Below are 19742 nucleotides of genomic sequence, written 5' to 3'. Positions count from 1 at the left end.
GCATTTACTTATTTCCTAAAGTTTCTTGTTGCTTTTGCTGCACTGTGGCAGCTGCAACGCTTCGACAATGCTGAAAAATTTTATGTTTGTGGATCGGATAGCTCAGATCTTTCATCTCCCCCTTGCCACAGATTGTAAAGCTATTAGTTTGTTGCCGGAGCTGGTGTTTTGTAGGTCCATTTTCTTGGCGATCGTTTAGATCCGAAAGCATAAAGCTTGTATGTATGTAAATAACCTATTCTGGTCAGTGAGATCGCAAATGACTTTATGCCAGAAACCTATTTTAGCCAGACTTAATCTAGTGCTCCAGTGATCTAATGTAATGTGCTGCAATTTGCCGCCCCAAACTTTCACATGGCAGTCTCTTCCTTTTTGCCACATCCATGTGGCCACATGGCTGTTTACGTAAAGACCCGAGATACTACGACCAAACAATTAGCATAATCAGCTGCCGCAATGGCTGGTAACTGGTAAATTGTGCCAATTTCTATAATTTTGAAATGCGGCAGCGCCTGTCGACTTTCCACTCAAATTAAAAAGCGGTCGGCAGCTTCCGCACTCTGGCAGATTCCCATTCCCACTCCCATTTCCATTCGCCACTCGCATTTGCATTCCCACTGCCGTTTGATCCTCCAATCGGGATGGTGATCTCTACGCTGTCCGATTTTTGCAGCCCGGCCCAATATCATTTTGCAGGGGAATCGCGAAGAGCTCCGTCGATCGCATTGTTTTGAGCCTCTGGGAATGCCTCCGAAGTTGCTCTCAAAGTAAGGTCATTCAGGGAATCGGTCTCTTCCCTGTCCGGAATCTCATCAAACATCCAGTACTTCCCTTTCGGCATGCAGAAAAAGTGAAAACCACCTGTTTAAAGATCTGAACTAAACGATTGCTACGCCCCAACAATGGACCCATAAAACGCCAGCTCTGCCAGAAACCACTTCACAACAAACTTGTAAGAGAGGTCTGCCAGCAGTCCGATGCACAAACGTATCATATTCCATTACAGCTGCCACATATATACTTTTTTGTAAACGAGGAGCTTGTTTATGAACTATCAAGTAAATAATTATAGTTTCCGATACAGATGAAACCACATACCTAGAGTTCTTTCCATGTTAAATATCTGTTGGGGAAACTATTCGTCCGGGATTTTCCCCGACACATGAGTTTTTTCCAGTTGCGTGCCTGCTATCAATTCGGTGTATTAAATTTGCCAAAAATTTGCAGTAACACTCATGGCAAAATCATTCAGCTCTTAGCACTTCAGTTACGCGGGTTTTGATGATATTTTTATGGTTTTCCTGCGTGACTTCCGTGAGTTGGCCAAATACCCGAATAAAATAAAACCACTGAGCTATTTGGCTTTCAAATTAATTTCTTTTCGGTTTAATCATACAAAAATACAAGTACATACAGGTAAATCAAGAAGCACATTAAGACTAAATATTGCACACATGATCAGCAGCACATTTTCTTGGTTAACGATATAAACAACATAAAAAAAACGTCGTACAAAATAATGAAAAGCGAATGTGTCCCGGCAGCACCTCTTCACTTAAAAAAGTAAAAGTATGCCTATCTTTAGGCGCACTCTTTTTGCGGCCAAAAGTATGCCTTGGCTGTGTAGCTTAGGGATTCCGGGTTGCGGGTAGGTGTTAGATGAGATTTGGAGCTAGAGGATCACCCCGGGATCTTTCTGCTCCTCTAGCTTGGAATAAATACTAATGAGCGGATATCAGGCACGAGAAGCAATTGTGTTAACATACGAGTATACGTGGGGATGGCACTCACTGGAATTTTACTGTCTTGCTGGACTTCATGCCCATACCCTTAAAAGTTAGCAGTACATCACTACTTTGAACAGCTGCAATCAGCAGAAGTTTTGGAAATGAGCGCGAAGGATGTCTCCGGATGTTGGAATTTGATTTAAAGATGGCTTGGATATAGAGACACATTTGAATCGATTTGAAATACAGCGACAGTGCGTTCTTCCAAGTGAGTTTCCATGCCCCCAAGTGGACGTGTATCCAGACATCAGCCCTCGAGCCGCTGTGTCGTCTTGTACTCCACAGCCGAGCCCATTTCAGCGCCCAGTTTCTCCCTCACATACTCCCTGATCTGCTGGAGTCCCTTGTCGCCCGAACTGGGCCCCACGTCCCCATCCGCAGGTTCCGGCTTAGCCGCCCTCTTGCCCTGGCGCATCTTGATCGCATGGGCGTGGTAGTTGAAGGGGCGTTCCTCCGACTGCTGCTGCTGCTCCTCGATGCTGGACTGCTGTAGTTGCTGATGATGCTGCTGCTGCTGCTGCTGCTGGTAGGGATAGGGATTGAAAATGACCTTGGTGTGCGTGGGTCGTGGGTTGTTTTCCGTTATGGGCAGACTGTGCTCCGCTTCCGGTTCCTGTTCGGAAGCACCTGAGGGACCTGTCGGCGCGTCAGACTCTGGGACGTAAATTGGCTGCTGCTGCTGATGATGATGATGATGGTGGTGCTGGTGCTGCTGTGGCTGCGGCTCCGGATCCGGCTCCGGCTGGGCCATTGCTATCAGATAGAGCTGAGGTTGCTGCTGCAAGTGGGATTGCGGCTGTGCATAGTAGAACTGTGTGGGCTGCTGGTAGTCCATGGGCGCGTAGTATTGTTGCGGCTCGTACTGTTGCTGCTGCAGCTGCAGCTGTTGCTGGTGGCGACCCTTGTAGCTTTGGTAGACATCATCGATGGGTGCATACTGCACAGGAGCCGGCGTGGGCGCTAGTTGGTGGGCGTAGCTCACTTCCTGGTGGTAGGTGGCCGGTTCTGGTGGCCCATATTGCTGCGCAGGATCCACATGTTGCTGCTGCTGTTGTTGTTGCTGCTGATCTGCCTCCTGCAGCAAGCTGAGGTACTGGGCCGCTCTGATCTCTAGATACTGCTGGAGCAGGGTCTGCAAATGGGCGGCGTACTTGGCGGGTCCGGGAATTCGCAGGACAATGACAGGCTCCTGATACTCCCCGTGGCCACTGGCCACACCTGCACCACTAGGACCTTCCGCTTCATCCTGGGGCAGATCGATCTGCGGCTGCTCGGGGACAGTGTGCTGCGGTTGGGTTTCATAGCTGGTCTGGGGCTTAAGCTCGTAGGAGTACGAGGGCTCGATGGTCACGCTGGTCACTTGCTCGTGATTGTGGTGTTGGTGCATGGCCGGCTGGTGTGGCTCCTCCTGCTCCTCTGGAAGCGGCTGGGGAAGGGAAAAGCCCGAGGGAATATCATGCTGTGAGTACGGATAGAACATGAACTTCGGCGGCGTGTAATCGTAACCAGGATGCGAGTAGCCGTATCTGTTTGGATGCAGAAGTTGAATGGGTTACTATACATTTGGGTAATCTTGTCATTTATGGTCTCACCCCAAATCGCCCTCAATGGTCCTCTTGCTGTTCTTGCCACCGCTGCTCGTGGAATTATCCCTCTCCACCTTAATCTTGATCTTGTCTCCATGCAGCTTGAACTGCTTGTCCAGCTCCTTAATGAATTCCAGGTCATCAGCCGGCAGATTGCCAAATGTCTCGGTTAAGGCCGGTGCTTTGGTGGTGCTTTTGGTGGTTGCCGATGTGCCGATCTTCACGCGTGGCTTACTGGGCTTCAAAGTGGTTGCTCTGCTGATGGAAATTGGCACTGTCGTTGGCGTTTTTGTTGGTCGCTTCTTCAGGGTGGTAACCTTTTTGGGAAATCCATTGCCCTTTGAACCACTCGCCTCTGACTGGCTCAAACCGCTGGCCAAACACAATATAGCACTCAGAGTGCCCTGTAAAACATGGACAGCCAGACAAGAAATGTAAATCAATTGGCAATTTTAATTGATGAAAGGAGTTGCTTTTTAATGCTACATAAGCTTCAGCTCCCAGTTTGCAAATTAAAATTAACTGGAAGTAACAAGAACTGTTTCTTCAACAATTTGTAACTATTAAAATGTTCCAACATTAAAAAGCCATTAGGTTCATTGATGGAATAAACTCATCTTTGATGGGGAAAATCTTCGGCGTTGTATTGGCCCAATCTTGGTTCGGGCTCAAGGTAAGAGGCGAAGACAATAAGGGGAGACAAAGGGGGAGTTGGAGACAAAAGCTGTGGGCCATCTACTCGTGGTGTTGTTCGATTTCGCTCTCAATATCAATCGTTAAACCAATCGGTGCACAACACACGCTGAGACCAGGTTTCACATTTGACATTTTATCAAGCGAATTGGTGTTGTAATTGAATCTCGTTGTTTTTGAGTTCGTGTCTGAAGTCTTGATTTTAGCTCTTGTTCGCAGTTCGTGCCTCTAGTCATTTGATTCGCAAATGGTGGTAGATACACTAATGATTCGATTTGCATCGATCAAATGACGATTAGCTGGGTGACGACTATAGGTGACGGTCGATAACTGTTGTTGATACATGCGAATTATGGGTTATTAGCTTGAAAATATCTTCTTAATCCAGCTTAGGCTAGGTAATTAATGTTTAATTTCCGATTCGATTCGAAAGAGCCCTGCAAGTAGCAAAATAATTTGCTGTGTAACATTACAGCAAACTGCCTTTGCATGCCATAATTGAAGCATGTCCTACCCCACTTGTCCATGTCCAGCGGTAAATTCGTATTTCATTTGGTTAGTTAAGTTTTAATTGCACTTTGTGACTCGAATATCCAGTGTGTGTGAGTGTGTGTTACCCGAAACTAGGACAGTGTGTCAAGTCATTTTAATAGTCGTTGTCGTCTCTTTGCTGCTGGTTGCTTATGCAGCAGTTGTTATTTAGCCGTTAAGCAGGAAGAGTTTTTCGGCACACTTGCCACAAGACAGCCGCAACAGCGAATAGTTGCGAATTTTTGTCAAACCTTCGCATGAGCTGTGGGAGCTGTGGGACCCGAAGAGCGGACAGCTTTTATGTAAGCTCTAGCTCTCATACAGAAGGAGCAGAGCGGCAACTAGTTAGATCTGTCTTTCGCATTGATTTATCTTTACCAATTATTTTCTGTAATAATTTAATTGAATTGCATCGGGCCTCGAAGTCGCCTTTCACTTGGCGCACAAAGAATCGAGTTGGTGGGCGATTTATGCGGCAGAGATGAGATTCCCATTCCCGCATTACAAATTACGAGCTACAAACAACACAGGCAACAGCAACTCGGGGCAAACGATCGTCACGCAACGCGTGCAAATTAGTCGGATTTGGATTTTTGCCCAGTTTGTGTGGTGTGTTGGTTATTGTTTCACTTTCGTTGTTGCATCATCCGCAGCAGCAGCAGCAGCAGCACACAGCTGCTGCAACATCAAAGCCAAGCACAACAATAAAATGTAAATTAGACGTCTACAGATTATCCTGCCAGTGGCTGAAAGGCGCCTTCTTCCCCTTCGGGAGGGGCGTAATAACTTTATGTAACCACACGAGTGGCGACTTAGGAAAACGAGTTCTGCTTGCGCCGCTTGAGTCTTCCCAGCACTGAGAGGGAAAAGACTATATCCAACAATGTAGATAGAGTAGCAATATGTAAGAATGGTAATAAAATAGTTAGGCTTTCCGTTCGAACTTCTTAGTTGACATATTTGAACAATACCCTAATAAATTAATATCCTATAAATTAAATACCGCCACATACAGGTACCCATTACGTTCTTCGCCATCTGTTGATAATTTCCATTAATTACTTATCAATACTTATTGATCTAAGTAACTTGTTAAATCCTCAAAAATTTGAAACGCTCTCTGATGACGAATTTGCTTACTTAATAATAGGTCTTAAAATAATAAGGTCTCTAAAATAATTATTATTGAGTTAATAGAATTATAATTATAGGTCTATCGAACAAAGCCAGAGCTAGTCAGCTAGATTCAACGTGCCGACGATTTAGCACCCCTTTTTTCGCTCTGTGTGCACATTTGCGTAAACGGATTTCTGCTGACCACTTGACCAATCGCCTGTGATTCTTCCGTTTAAGCAGCCAATTAGTGGACGACTATCGCAACCATCGTGCTGTTTGGTAGATGGAACTGGACACGGACTGGCAAAGTGGACAAGGGCAGTGTCAGACAGCCGAGTGGCCGAAGGGCAGTAGTCAGTGGAGCGAGTGAAGAGGTCAAGATGTTCGAGATATGGCAGCTAGCGGGAGTTGGGAGTTCATTGCATCGTACACCTGGCTGAGTTGGTTGAACTGTAACCACTTTCTAAGCCGGCTTGGCTGGCTACCACTGCACCACTTGAATGCAAATTAATTTGTCAGCCGACGACTAGTTTTTATCCCGCACAAATTGCACAATTCGATTGGTGGGTGGGTCTAGTTTCCTGGTTTTCCGAAGGAGATTGTATAATCTTACTCCTACTCTTACCAATATTAACGCTAATCTCATGGCGATTCCAGGTAACAATGCGCATTCACAGCAACTTTTCACAAAATCCGATTTTTCTGTTATATATTATATGCACTTTTCAATATATTTGAGTCTTTCAGAACCACAAAAAAAAAGTAGCAAGGGTACACGACCGGGTTCGTTGGGTTAGAGGGTCTAGTTTGGTTTCGGTTTCAGTTTCAGATTCAGATTCAGATTCGGAGTCGGAATCGAAGCGGTGCTAGCGTTCAAAAGTCGCGCCTCTTACTGCGGATGGCGCTGGCGATGCTCGCGGTTTTTATATCACAACCACAGCATAACAACTCGGTCTTCGGGTTGCATCAAGCTGGAATATCGGCTTCGGAGTTGGAGTTGAAGTTGGATTTTTGAAGCTGAAGCCAAAGCCAAAGGCGAAGGCGGATTGTGGACCGTGGACCGTGGACGGTGGACCGTGCATCGGGGATCGGGAAAAGAAGAGCGAAGTTCATCATTAATGACACCGCACGTCTCTGTGTGTGACTGAAGGTGTAGGTTGCCTGGGATTGCCCCAACAGCAAACAAAGTGCTGGAGTACTTTAGATGCTGGTCAGATACAGAGAGATAAAATGCAGAGAAAAAGCGTTACGAGGCATAGACATAAGGCAGATGATGTTACAGATGAGAAAGCGGCTCTTTACGTGCACTTTTATTCATTGAATATTTTCCATTGCCACCTAGGCATTACTTCCCCTGCTGAGAATCATAAATGATCGACCTTGATTCGCCATGGGAGAGCAATCTTTCACAAAAGGGAACCAGACACGATATGGAGGGAACTGGGAAACCTTTCCAATTTCTTTGGGGACAAAACAGCGACGCTTTTGTCTTGGCGTTTTCAGTTCAAGTTCAAAACCATAAAAATATTGGCGTAACTTGGGCTTACAAAGTTGACAAAGGCCTGAACTTAAAAGTCCGATTCCCCGGGGCCTTTCATTTTGAGTGAATACGTATTGGGTTCATTATTATTTCTGTATTTCCCTGCCCCGCCTAAAGCCACAAACCAATCGAAACAGAAACAGAAACAGAAATTTGCATGAAAACAATTGCAGAGCATCCCATCCAGGTGGGAAAAATAGAGAGTAGTGGCAGAGGTCCGCGAGTAGTGGCACTTTAATTGGCGCATTAAGTTGTTTTCGCTTGGGTTTGGCCTGCGATTTGGAGTGGCTTTTGGCTTTTGGCTTTGCCCACTGCCAAAGGAGAAATGGCATAACAAGAGTGGCGTTTTTGTTCGGATCGTCGCTGGTGGGATTTGGTAATCCATTTTGTCAAAAGACATAAGACACGACGCTAAGCGAAGCGAGATAACGATAAAAGGCAGTAGATAACTGAACACTGAACACTAAACACTAAAACCCAAAAACATCATTCGCAATCATGAGGCTGCACTGTCGAAAGTGTTTTTGCCGCTGATACCCTTGAGTTTGGCGTTTCGGGCGTTTCAGGCGTTTCAGGGTCGTCGACAATCTCCAAGAGTTACATGACGAACCCGTAGGACTTCCGCAGCGTTAAAGAAAGTGCTTGTGAGTGAGTATTTAGGTATAAATAGTTTAAACACATGCTAATGCTTGGACTCTCCCCGTTTAGGGTATCCCTTTGTCGGCTTGCTATTTGCCTTAAGCTGCCATTGATGGGCGCACATCGATAAGGAGAATACGCAATTGAAATGCTGGTCAGCTCGCCAGTTCGATGCTCTTTTGTGCTCTGGCACAGCAATCCACTCGATGCCGCCCAATTCCGAAGCCAACAATGACCGGAGCGATTCGAAGCCGCGGCTAAGCAAATATTGCAAAATCAAGCGTTCGAACCTCAACCTTAGCTCAATTTCAACAATTCAACTAGCCATGGCTCATTGTTGAGCGGTGCAACAATGTCACTTAGGCAGCCGTCATAATGCGGCATTATGGCTATTTACTGCGCTGGGCAGGTTCCACGATGAAGAGGCCTACGGATCGCGTCTGACACAAAGCCAAAAGCGAAGATCGAAGATCGAGAAGGCTGAAGGCTGCCGTGGGCATCGTGGATAAAGCGTGACCCTTTATCGATTGGAATGCATATTTACGAGCGAGCCTACGATTTATTTCGGATCGTACAACTGGAGTGAGATGTGACCCCAAGGGAAGGTCATGTGGAAGGCTGTGGCTAATGCAGTAACATCGATATTTCTTATGTTGCACATCGCATCGAGTTGCGCGCTGCTTTTCTCGCAGTGTGCTCTTTGTCATCACCGGAATCAACGGCGGCCAGGAAATACCCTTTAAATCAGGGCAGGGCTGCCCGTCAGCGCCGTCATCATCATCCTTGCCTTCCGTCTGTCGCCTGCATATTTAATGGGTGACAAACAATGCAGCAATTTTGTGCTTCATCAACAGCCATGAGATGGCCAAAACAAGCGCAACGAAACGAAGCGAAGCAAAACAAAAAAACGGCAACGCAAACAACTGCAACAACTCGAAATTCGCAAGTTGCAACTGCAGCATCTTCGCTTCCTACTTGCATAAATCTCCACCTGTCCGTCTTTCAGTCTCGTGTCTTCTGTCTCGTGGATTTCGAAGCCGCATCTCTGCACCTCTGCATCTCTGCAACTCTGCACACTGCCACACAAATCATAATTTTGTGGCCACTCCGAGTGGCATCGCAGCGTAATTGTTTGTTATTGCTGGCTGCTTGGTTTATGGCCGCGATTACGTGAGCAAAACCTCTGGGGGAGAGTCCAAGGAATCAACTGGCTCATTGACAAAGTCACATACGAGTATTGCACATTTGATGCGATTGGCTTCGCTTTTGGCCTGCGATGGCCTGGCCTGGCTTTAAATGGATGGCTTAAGTGATGCAGAGCCGAAGATGCGGCTTGCTGCCCATGTCTATGCTGTTATGTGATCACCGATCAACTTTATGAACGGAGAAAACTATCAGCATCACGAGACTCACCTCTGATGGCAATAGGTTCTCTATAAGCGACCGAACCTGTAAATGCAATCGTTCTCCCCTGTTAAGCAAAATACCATCTCACTTCTGCTGCAATAAATATTCGTACTTGTAGGTATATTAAGAGAAAAACTTAAATCGTACGCTAAACCCGACTTGAGTAAGGCTAGTTATCCTTGAGTTTACCGGCACCGGGCTGTCCCAGCGATTTCTTCACAATCCCCGAACGCTCCTCCTGGGAATCTCGCTTGTAGAGCCTCAAGTGCGCCGGAGCGGGATAAGCGAGCGTTTGCCGAGCGATGGGAGTGAATCCTTGCTGTTGCGGCTGGTGCTGTCGGATCAGGCGCAGTACCTCCCAGCTGGGAATGTAAGAGTCGATCAGCGATTTTGAGGCACGGCCAGCGAACAAATCGGGCGTGGGATCCGGCTGCGATGGCCGGAATGGCCTGCTCCTCTCCGGGCCACCCGGTCTTCGAGTAGTGAAGCTCACAAAGCTGGGGGGATACGGTAGTGGAATCCGCGGCCCATTCGCGTAGTGGCGCTGGGGGGGCTGAGCGGGGGCGTAGGCGAACTGCTTGGACTGCTGCACCAACAGGGGCTGAGCCGCCAGCTGGTGGCTGGTGGCCCGGTTGCCCTGGGCGGCGAATCCGTAGATGAACGGCGTTCGGGCATGGGGCGGCGGAAGGGGGCGTGGCAGTGGCAGGGGCAGGGGCAGGGGCAGGGGCAGGGCATTATTGGTCACATATGGAATGCCGCGCATGCCCAAATCCAGGTCGTAGGGAACTATGGGTTTGCCGAAACGAGTCGTCGAGGAGGCCACTGTCGTCGTCGCTCCTGGGGGCGTGGGAGTGGGCGTGGAAGCCGTGGGGCCACTGGAAGAAGTAAAAAAAAAGAAGCTGATTAAGAAACGGATTAAGTCCTTTCAATTACAGCAATCGTTCGCTTCATTTGTCGGAAGCTAATGCGATTGTTAGTGAAATGCTGCCATTTCAACACTCTCAGCCACTAACTAACTAATTTAGCCATCCGAAATTGGCTGAAAGCGATCGTTGGGCCCAAAATAACGGCTCCTATCCGTCGCCTTTACGATTAGCATTTCTGTTGCCAATTTGCAATCTTCAAGCGGCAATTTACACGTCAATCAAGCGCCCAACTAGCCCTCAATCAGTTGGCCAGCAAAGGGGTAACCATCCTCACCCTCGGTAGCTCGTTGAGTGAACATTGTTATTGACTGCAGTCTAAGTTTTTAATTTATGAAATAGTCGCTTCTCAGTTCAAAGCGCAGATTCTGGATGTTTGTGTGCATAAGACGAGTTTCTCGTGCTTTTCATTGCATTTGCTAAATATAAATGTGCAATGCTTCTAGGTTAACTGAACGTTTCTCTTTCCAACTTGCTTAAATACATGCACGTCTTATATTTTAAGTGTTTTTCTTTTATAATACTTTTCAAATTATCCGGTTCGCTGTTATTAATTTCTCGTAACAATTTCCAGTTTGTGACTTAAGCTTCAAAGCTTGAAGCTTTTCGTTGGCAGACTCGCCGTGGTCCCAGCTAAAACCTGGGCTTTTCCTTACCCAGTTTTAGGCCCCGAAAAAGCAGTTTAAACTTAAAAAGCTCGCTTCCAGCCAATACTCACACATAGAGCACACCTGGCAGGTGGGAAGGAAAGGCGTAACCCGAACTCAGCTGCTGGTGCTGCTGCTGCAGCTGACGCAGCTCCTCCAATCGCCGATTCCGCTCGAGATCCCGCTCGCGTTGGGCGGCCTCCTGGATGTAGCTAGGCGGCAAACTGGCGGCCACCTCCGGCTGCCATTCGTAGTGATTGGGCAGGAGTGGCGGCCGGTTGAGGTCCAACTGCTGGAGGTGGTCCCGTTCCAGGTCGTCTAGGCGGAGTGGCAGTGGCGAGGTGTCGTCATCGTAGCCAGAAGGTGGTAGGATGCCGTGGACATCGTTGATGAAAACGACGAATAGAAGAATGAGGTGGTGCAACACCTGTTGGGAGTGGACGTACAAAGGTTGCAACAATTAGAAGGGCCATATCAACAACGTGTCGTAACGTAATCCCCCAAAACCAGACCCCAATCAATTATCAACAAGTGTATTTGCCACTTTGCTCTTTGAATGAGAAGTGTGTCTTTGGCAATTTTAACTTTGGTGAAAGGCTCAGTTTTGGCGCCTTTCGCTGAGCTGCGAACTGACCACGCCCACCAGCGCCTATTGATGCGATTAATTGCGTTCGACCACCTTTAATTTAGCTCGAAATTGCAAAAGGGCGGTTAGGGGATTTCCCAGTGTTTTTCTTTGTTTCTCGTTCGCAGCTTTGTTCGCATTCGAGAGGAACTCCACGCCATCGCGCACTTTTGTCCGAGACAAATCGCGGTGTGAAATCTGGGCAGGCCAAGCCCCGGCGGTGGGTGTAACATCCCCCTTTGTAGCCACCTCTTCGATTCGATTTTGCACCTGCTGGCGAAGGCCGCACCACTGATAAGCCATAAGCCACTTGCGGAGCGGCCTTTCTAAAACAAAAACAAAAACGAAAACAAAATCTGTAAATCGAAATTGCAAGGTCTGGCCAAGCAACTTACGACCATTTGTCACGCGATGAAGAAGCATTCCACTTGATGTGGAAATACTTGCCGCTGATGCTGCGCACTCTGCAAAACTAGTTGCAGCCACTAAGTCACATGCGTGGCCCAGTTTTAGTGGTCTTTGAGATTAGTTATTTGAAATATTTGGATTTTTTGATATTTTGGATATTTTGGTGGCCCCGGGTCGGCTAATGATCCCATCTAGGTCGAATGACATAAGACGCAAGATGCAAATGCAGCTTGATTGATGGCCCACAGAAGCTAATGAAGTGCGCATCGTTAACACGCGTAATTTGCGCCCCTCGTTCATGCGAAAAACGGGCAAAAGCGACCACACATAGTGTCAGCATGAGAGCAGAAAATGTCTAAGGACAAATTAAATGAAAAAAACCGAGCTTATACAAAAAACTTAAGACACAAACTAGGCCCATGGCCAGCGAATGAACTTCGATTAGGTCGGCTGATTGCAGTTCAAGTCTAACGAGAGGAAGGGCAATGCCAGATGTTGCAAGAGCTTAAGAAGTTTGGATTGTTGTTCGCTGAAAATGGTTGATCGCTGGTTCAACGGCCTTTCAATTTAGTTTTCTCCACGCAAGGGAACTTCAGTCTCCGATATCTATCTATTACTATGTTTCCCTTTATCCGGCCGACTACCTCACCCAACTTTCCCCCTTTTGTCTGATCAAATAATACCCTGGTGACATATCATACCATTAATCAATTCGCGGACCATGAAATTGTCTCAGCTGGGCTCATTAGAGATATTTTGTCTTCGAACAACTCAATCAACCATTCTCCCTTTCATGCCGTCTAAATATGGATTCGAGTAAAAGTAGGCGTATATGTTATATGTATTTTTTTGCATTTTCTTTTTTCTGGTAATCTGTTTTTCCGCCACTATGGGCGTAGTCCGTATAATGGGTATGTCTTACAGCATCTAAAATGTTATTACACTTTTTATGTTCTGACCCCATTATCAGTGTATCTTTACGCATCTAATGTATCTACGTATCTATTTGAGACATTACTCCTTTCGAGTCGGCTGCAAACTCACCATGATTACAGAACTCCGTTTATGGTCTCCTCCGATAATAACTTGTGGCAAAGTTAATGATGGGGCTGCTCGACCGCCTTGATCCGGCTAAATGACGATGATCACTCCTTGGAGGGAACCAGCACAGACAACATTCACCAGTTCGCACGTAACACACTCAGGTGCACCAAAAAAAAAACAAACAAACTTAGCACTAAACTCGAGCCATGTCCAACAGTCAGAAATGAAAATGAAGCCGACAAATGGGAAGTAAAACCAAAAACTAGAAACCAAAAACCAAAATCCAAAACCGAACCGAGCGAGAGACGAGCGCTGAGGCGACTGCAATGGCGCGAAGCTCTGACACGCCGTTTTATAGTAGTCGCGTCTAATTCTCTCTGGTCTCAGGTATTGAAACTCAAATCCAAATCTCGAGTATCGGAACCAAATGGGCAGCATTTGTTGGCCAGCTTCACGAGATGCAGATGAGCGAAGGATGGAAAGATGGATAGCTGGATGGAACACAAAGGCGGATTGGATCCGTTTAGAGCTGCGCCAATTAATTGAAAAGGAAAGTAAATAGCTGCAAGCTCGGCAACTCAAATTGAAATCATTTCAAACTCAATCAGCGGCAACAAAGCGAGCACCGCCCAGCAACAACAAAGGCTACTTTACGCGTTTTAAAGTGTTATAACAACGTCGGACAAGTGAAGCGCGCACCCCTTCGAAACAGCTATGTAAGTCATCTACATCTGGAGGAAAATACGGCCATTAATCGAGTTCGAGCCGCGTGGATTCAAACTCAAAGTCAGACCATCGATAACCGCTCATTTCCGCAGCCAAAACTTTGTGGCAAGTGGCCATCGGACCCATCATCCAAATCCCATTACAAGGGATTCACCGCCACGGGGCGTCCTCCACATTATCGTGGGTATATCATCTCGTCATCGTCGATGCATCGACGACATGTGGAATGGTCGGTGATTGAAAGTGAATTGTGGCACTCAGTGCGCAGTGGAATGCCTCTCAAATTGCGTTTGGTTCCCTTCCTGAAGAGGGTCAGCCGATGAGTTGAACGCGTTCTGGGAATTGGCAATATAGTTCTTCACGTTTTATCAAAAACACTAATCTTAAATAATTTTTTCGGTGTCGAATGGTCTGCAGAGTATGTTATTCATACTCGTCAATTCTTCAGAATCTAGGGGTAACTTCATTCCAAATAGCCTGAATATGCCAGTGTATAATTTTCACAAATGTTTTCAAAGAAATCTCGCCAACTAAAAGAGTATGCCATTGTCGATGTGGCGCCGCGAAAGACCTTTGGTCATTTGCTCCACTTAATGGGGCAAGTGAAAGATGCTTTGGGCAGAGCCCCTTTACTTACTACGCGACTTGGAGTAGAGGCCTCATTTCGATCGGAGCCAGTTAATTCCAAATAAATTTGTCAAATTGTGACAATTAGGAGTAGACAGCTGAAATGGCTGGCAGCCCAGACGCACTGACGCAACTTCAAGGTTTTGCGGCACACACGCTGTAAAAACTATACTACCCGTCTCTGTTCCGGTCGGGCGCGAAATGGTGTTTTTGGTCACTTTCACGCAAATGAAAGAGAAACAAAAACAATGGCCTGCATTCTGCACAACGACCTTCGTCTTGGGGTTCCAGCCCAAAAGGTGGAGGAGCACTCCTCCATGAGGTGTGTTTTTGTTTGCTCGCTGTGCAAATAAACAGTCTAGATACGGCAACGTCTGGATTTCATTTGGGTTTATTTGGTTGGGTCATCTTAGCACGGTGTTGGTGTGAAAACGAAAGGTGGAAGCCTTAGCACTGAAGAACGACGCCAGTGACTCAGATAAAAGGGAGTTATGTAAATTAAATGGTAAAACAATTTTGTCATGTGTGCTATATACTGCTCATGTTTCCCATTACATTAACAGCGACTGTTATGAGAAAATTTATTTCGTAGTCACCAGATGGAAGGGTTGTGTAACATTTCAAGGTGGGTCTTAGAGAATTACATTTTTGTGGACTTCTAGACTTCTACTTGTAGAAAGTAATCACAGGCTCACGGGCTATACGAGTATATAAGGCTTTATTCCAGAAGAAAAAAAAGAAGAGGCTTAAACGCTGCGAGACTTTGGCGGTAGCTTACATCCTATGGCCTGCTCCTCAGGTACATGTGTGGACCATTGGCGGAGGCGTCATGGCCTCCAGGCAATCCCATCGAGGCGGCTGGCAAGTACTCGTTGAGATTTAGCGAGAACGAGGGCGGATAGTGTTTGTCCTTCGCCTCGCGATTGATGCGATAGGTGTTGCGGAAGGCGGCCGCTGGATTGATGGACCCACTGGCGTATCCCTGGAGAGCTGCGTAGCTGGGTGGCAGAGCACTCAAAACAGTGGCCGTCCGTCCTCCGAAGTCTGGCTGGGCGCCGGCTGAGATTGCTGGAGGAGATCCGGCTGCTGCTGCGGCAGCCGAGAGGTACGGCGAGATGGGCACAATGATCGGTCGGGTGGGGATCAGTTGAAGGTACTGAACCCCATTTCCGGATCCATCTTGGATTGTCTGGGCCGGCAGATACTGCATGAGCATGGGAGTCGATGGCAAGCTGGCCACACTTGGTGTTCCGGCCGTTTGCATGGGCGTGAAGTTTGTCTCCATTTCGGGCATCTTGTACGAGGGCTTAAACGCCGGATCCGTTTGGGAAAGAATCTGGCCTTGCAGCTGATTTTGGAGCTGGGTTTGAGCCTGGTTCTGGACCATGTCGTACCCACTGGCATAGGCACTCAGCGAGTTCAGGTGGGCCTCCTGTTGCTGCTGCTGCTGTTGCTGTTGCTGCTGCTGTTGCACCTGTGGCAGGCTATTCGGGGACTTGGAACCCTTACTGGCTATCTCCGGACTCGAAACGGGGGAGCCCTGAAGCAGGGGCACCACAAGGAGATGCAGCAGGAACAGGTGGCAATGGATGTAAATGTGACGGTGGCACTGCATCTACACGTAGCGGATGGGGAAGAAAATATAAAAAATGTATTTGCAATAGCTATTTAACTTGTTAACCCAAAGGATACTTTGGTATAACAGCCACAATCAACACACTTTGTCGCAAACTGGACTTGTAACTAAACTATATTTATATGCTGTGGATGGATCACCTTTCGAAACACTTTTTTATGAACACAAAAACAAAAAAGTATGAGTATTTCACCTCGCTGAATTTTCCCCTGCGATTTGAATTTCAATGCTGCCTGGGAGCGTGGAAAACACTTGCACTTTTCCTGGCGAGCGACGCGCTTTGATTAACACGGCTGCATTGCAAACTTGGCTTTTATATCGCTTGACGACCAATTTCCCGCAATTGGCAACAGGCTGCGCCTCCGACTGCAAACAACAACATTTGGCTGGCTCCACTGTCTTGGAGGCATTTCAGCTGCATTGTTGCGTGTGCCAGGCTCTTGCATGTTGCAGGTTGCAAGTTGCAAGTTGCTATTTGCTAGTTGCATTTGCTATTTGCTAGTTGCCGTCGTGTCCATCGCTTTTGGCTACGCTTCAAGTTCAAGTTTACAGCCATCGATCGCGCATCAGAGTTTTGGTTTCGTTGTCGTTTCGTTTTCGCTGTCGATCGACTTGCTTTGCTTTACTTTGAGCCGCTGGGTTCCGTCTTCCGAATCCGAATCCCAATCCGAATCCGAGTCGGAATTGGTTGTTTGGGGGCGTGTCGTTTTTGGATCTCGGAACGGTCCTCTTCCGCGTTGCATATGGGCATGGCTACGGCTGGCTAACGGGTTTGCGAATCTTTTTCGGGGGGCTGACAGCCACCAATGGCTGGCAGTTTGGTCGGTGGTTATCCGTTTCAAATTGGCTAATGGGTTTGGTCAGAAAGTGGGCTTGCGATTTGATAAATGTACGGACACTCTTTAGACAAACATGTGTACTTGTTTTGGCAAGAAAGGCACACTGAATCGAAATGTAATTTTATGGTTATTCAAATTGGAATTTGTGATGAAACCTATTGTCCCACTGGGCCCATTAAAACGCTTTTGCTATAATTTGAACCGTAAATTTAGCTATTGACTCAGGTTGACTGATATGGGATGGTCACCACCAACTCAGGTGGCAAAGCTCTGGGCGCTTCCCTGGGCTTGGGTCGGCATTGAAGTGCCGGGCTCGAGGGTTCCGAAGATCAGCGTGGAGCAGCGGCGATAAAGGCAGCGACGCCAGTCGAGCATCCCGCAACGGAGCTTCCGGGGCAACGCGGTGGCCCATAGGGAGAGCCACAGAAGACAGGCGCCGATCAGTCCGGTAGTCAGGCCCAAGGTCCAGTACTCGCAGGCCAGGAAGGTTTTCTCCTCGACGGCCAAGGCCTGGAGTATGCCCACAATGGCGCACTGGCAGAGGGACTCAATGCGGTGCCACAGTTTGCTAAGGGTCAGATCCAGCACCAAACAGCAGACGCCTGTTTCCAGGAAGAGCGACGCCCAAGACGACTCATTGCTCCGAAGGTTTCGGTTCCCATTCCTAAACCGCTGATCGGCGGGCGAAGCACTTGGAAACATCCTCACTGCGTGAAGAAGGGTCACCACGCAGGCGGAGAAGAGCCAGGCGCCCAAAAGAGGAGCAGCGGAGCCGGGAGATCCGCGAAAGTAGTAATAGTACGAGATGCCCAGCACCGAGTGGAGCAGCACCGCCATGATCAAGGCCGTGAGTCGAGCCATCTCAAGAGTAGGTACCCTTCGGTCTACAGTTCCACTAGTACTAGTAGTGAGTCAAGCCGGGTCAGAAAACCAGAAACTAAAGTATTCAACTGACTTTTGAAGCAGTAGTCACTACTTGCTCAACCCTGTGATTCTCGTTGTTCCTTTGCTTAGGATAAAGAAAGCAAGTTGGCAGCTGTGTGAGCAACATTTACTATAATCGATAGTGTCTTTGCAATGTGTAATTTGTGAGTGATGCAGCATTCTAGCAGAATGCCCACCTGTAAAAGCATAGGCTTCCTCTTTGTGTAATCACAGTCACTGTCCGCGTCACAGTCGAAGTCACAGACACCGCGGCAGTGGCAATTATCAGCACAAGTCAAACAGGCTTAGATGTCAAGGCCTTGTTTTCCTCATTTCCAGTGGGCTCATTACGTGAGGCAAGTGGAAATGGGAAATGTGCTCAATAGTCGTCAGCTTACTTTCATTTTTCATCGGCCAAAGCTTTGCAGCTCCAACTTTTGGACTTTTAAGCTTTAGCATGATCATGGAGAGACGCTTAGATAAGCTTTTCCAGATCGTCTGTTCAACCAAGCTTACATCAAGATTTTCATTTATAAAATGATTAAGTTGGCTGGCAAGACAAGTATTAAAGCTATAGCAGCCATAAAGCTGTTTCAGACCAATGCCATGGCGCAGCAGACTGCGTGGGCACACAGCCACAGCCACAGCCACCCTGAGCTGCAAATGGTCTCGTAATGCCGTGGATGCACTCGCTCCGCACTGCTCTCTGCCGACATGACGTCCCAATCCTGGTGTTCCTGCTCCGCTTGCTCTGTCAGCAAGTCATAAATCTTCGGCTTCAACTGAACTTGATACATCAAAATGTTGGTCAAATTAAATTTCTTGCGCCTCGTCCTTTCCCCGCTGCTCCTTGATCCTCCCAGGGATTTCACTGCGAGCAGCTGCCAAGTAATTCGTCAAGCTGCTTTGTCCTCCTCCAGCGGCTGTGCTTCTTATCTCATCTCTGGGTGAGCATTGTTGCTGCGCTCCTCTGTGCTGTTCAACTGTCTGACTCCACCACCCACTATCCACTATCCACCACCCACCACCCACCACCCACCACCTATCAGCCCCATCCCTGTATCGCCTCGTTTCGGCTGGCTTTCATGTCAACTGCATTTTTCTTTTGCTGTGTTGCTTGTTGTGTGCTGTGCGCTTTTTCACTGCTTTAAACCACTTAATGGGTTTTTTTTATGTGGACCTGGCTTAGATGGAAAAGCGCAAGGGGGGAGGTGGCCTGGCGGTGCCTCGGGGCTATTCATGCTGCAGCTTTCTTGTAGCTTCATTCACAAAGACTTGCAATTCATCAAATCTCGTTAGCCTCGGCTTTTATAGAAAATCTGCAGCTGCTTTTGCTTCTGCTTCTGCTTTTCTTTTCGGGGTTTCGGGCGGCTGTTCCTCTCATTCATCTGCCACGCCCACGGACACGGAGTGGGCGTGGCCGAAGCTGTAGCACCGATTCCCATCCCCACCCCCATCCGCATCCGCTTTTCCATTTCCAAACGGCATCCTATCCACTGGGATCCTCTGTCATTATTGACTGGCAAAGACTTTAAGGCAACTTTTGTTCCGCTCCTATGCTCCTATTAACTTTAAGGGCTTTATCTTACCTTCTCCACCTGAGCTCAGATCCGATCCATGGTTCTTTCCTCTCCTTTGAGCTAATGAAAAGTGTGTGTCTCCCAAAATGGAGCGGAATCCTTGCAGCTGCAACAGGCCCTCCTAGCGAGCAGCTCATCTAAATGAAAGTAATCCAAAGCTCAGCCAAGGAACAACAATAAACGAGTTGTCCAATGCATTTTTAATGCCTCCACCACCGCCCAACCACTTGCCCACCTGTATAAATCCGTGATGGAGCAATGGGGATGCTCTCCACTTTACCAAGGTAGCCTCAAAACTGTTTCCAGCATTGAATATGCGATTAAATAACCCTTTTGTGCTGCCTTCACAACTATTTTCTGGGATCAGCACTAAGTTTCGCCAAGACGGAGTGGTTGAAAATGTGGGTATGCTTTGTAAATAGGAAATCTGTTATTCAACACTGGTCTGGAAACAACACTGTTCG

General features: G+C 47.5%; 4 protein-coding genes across 5 annotated transcripts; all 4 read right to left on the bottom strand.

Annotated features, from left to right (window-relative positions):
* Positions 1-1385: 1385 nt before the first annotated feature.
* Positions 1386-6648, bottom strand: LOC6555697 (putative mediator of RNA polymerase II transcription subunit 12). The gene is made up of 3 exons (XM_001982438.3): positions 6339-6648; positions 3380-3777; positions 1386-3313 (listed from the first exon to the last, which is right to left on the bottom strand). Exons 1-3 carry the CDS (start codon positions 6357-6359, stop codon positions 2035-2037), a joined length of 1698 nt encoding a protein of 565 aa, XP_001982474.1. The 5' UTR covers positions 6360-6648; the 3' UTR covers positions 1386-2034.
* Positions 6649-9387: 2739 nt separating this feature from the next.
* LOC6555696 lies at positions 9388-13322 on the bottom strand. Its single transcript, XM_026983126.1, has 3 exons — positions 12947-13322; positions 10941-11296; positions 9388-10174 (listed from the first exon to the last, which is right to left on the bottom strand). Exons 1-3 carry the CDS (start codon positions 12947-12949, stop codon positions 9469-9471), a joined length of 1065 nt encoding a protein of 354 aa, XP_026838927.1. The 5' UTR covers positions 12950-13322; the 3' UTR covers positions 9388-9468.
* Positions 13323-15019: 1697 nt separating this feature from the next.
* On the bottom strand, positions 15020-16215 carry LOC6555695 (mediator of RNA polymerase II transcription subunit 15). Of its 2 annotated transcripts, none has more exons than XM_015153299.2 (2): positions 16129-16215; positions 15020-15914 (listed from the first exon to the last, which is right to left on the bottom strand). In XM_015153299.2, exon 2 carries the CDS (start codon positions 15912-15914, stop codon positions 15081-15083), a length of 834 nt encoding a protein of 277 aa, XP_015008785.1. In that variant the 5' UTR covers positions 16129-16215; the 3' UTR covers positions 15020-15080. The 2 variants fall into 2 exon arrangements, with proteins under 2 accessions (XP_015008785.1, XP_026838928.1); XM_026983127.1 differs by lacking the exon at positions 16129-16215 and adding an exon at positions 16076-16120.
* Positions 16216-16964: 749 nt separating this feature from the next.
* Positions 16965-17741, bottom strand: LOC6555694. Its single transcript, XM_001982435.3, has one exon. It carries the CDS (start codon positions 17633-17635, stop codon positions 17030-17032), a length of 606 nt encoding a protein of 201 aa, XP_001982471.1. The 5' UTR covers positions 17636-17741; the 3' UTR covers positions 16965-17029.
* Positions 17742-19742: the final 2001 nt, after the last annotated feature.

This window comes from Drosophila erecta, unplaced genomic scaffold (genome assembly GCF_003286155.1).
Source record: "Drosophila erecta strain 14021-0224.00,06,07 unplaced genomic scaffold, DereRS2 tig00000283-arrow-arrow-pilon, whole genome shotgun sequence".
NCBI lineage: Eukaryota > Metazoa > Arthropoda > Insecta > Diptera > Drosophilidae > Drosophila > Drosophila erecta.
This window is presented reverse-complemented; position numbering and strand designations above follow the sequence as displayed.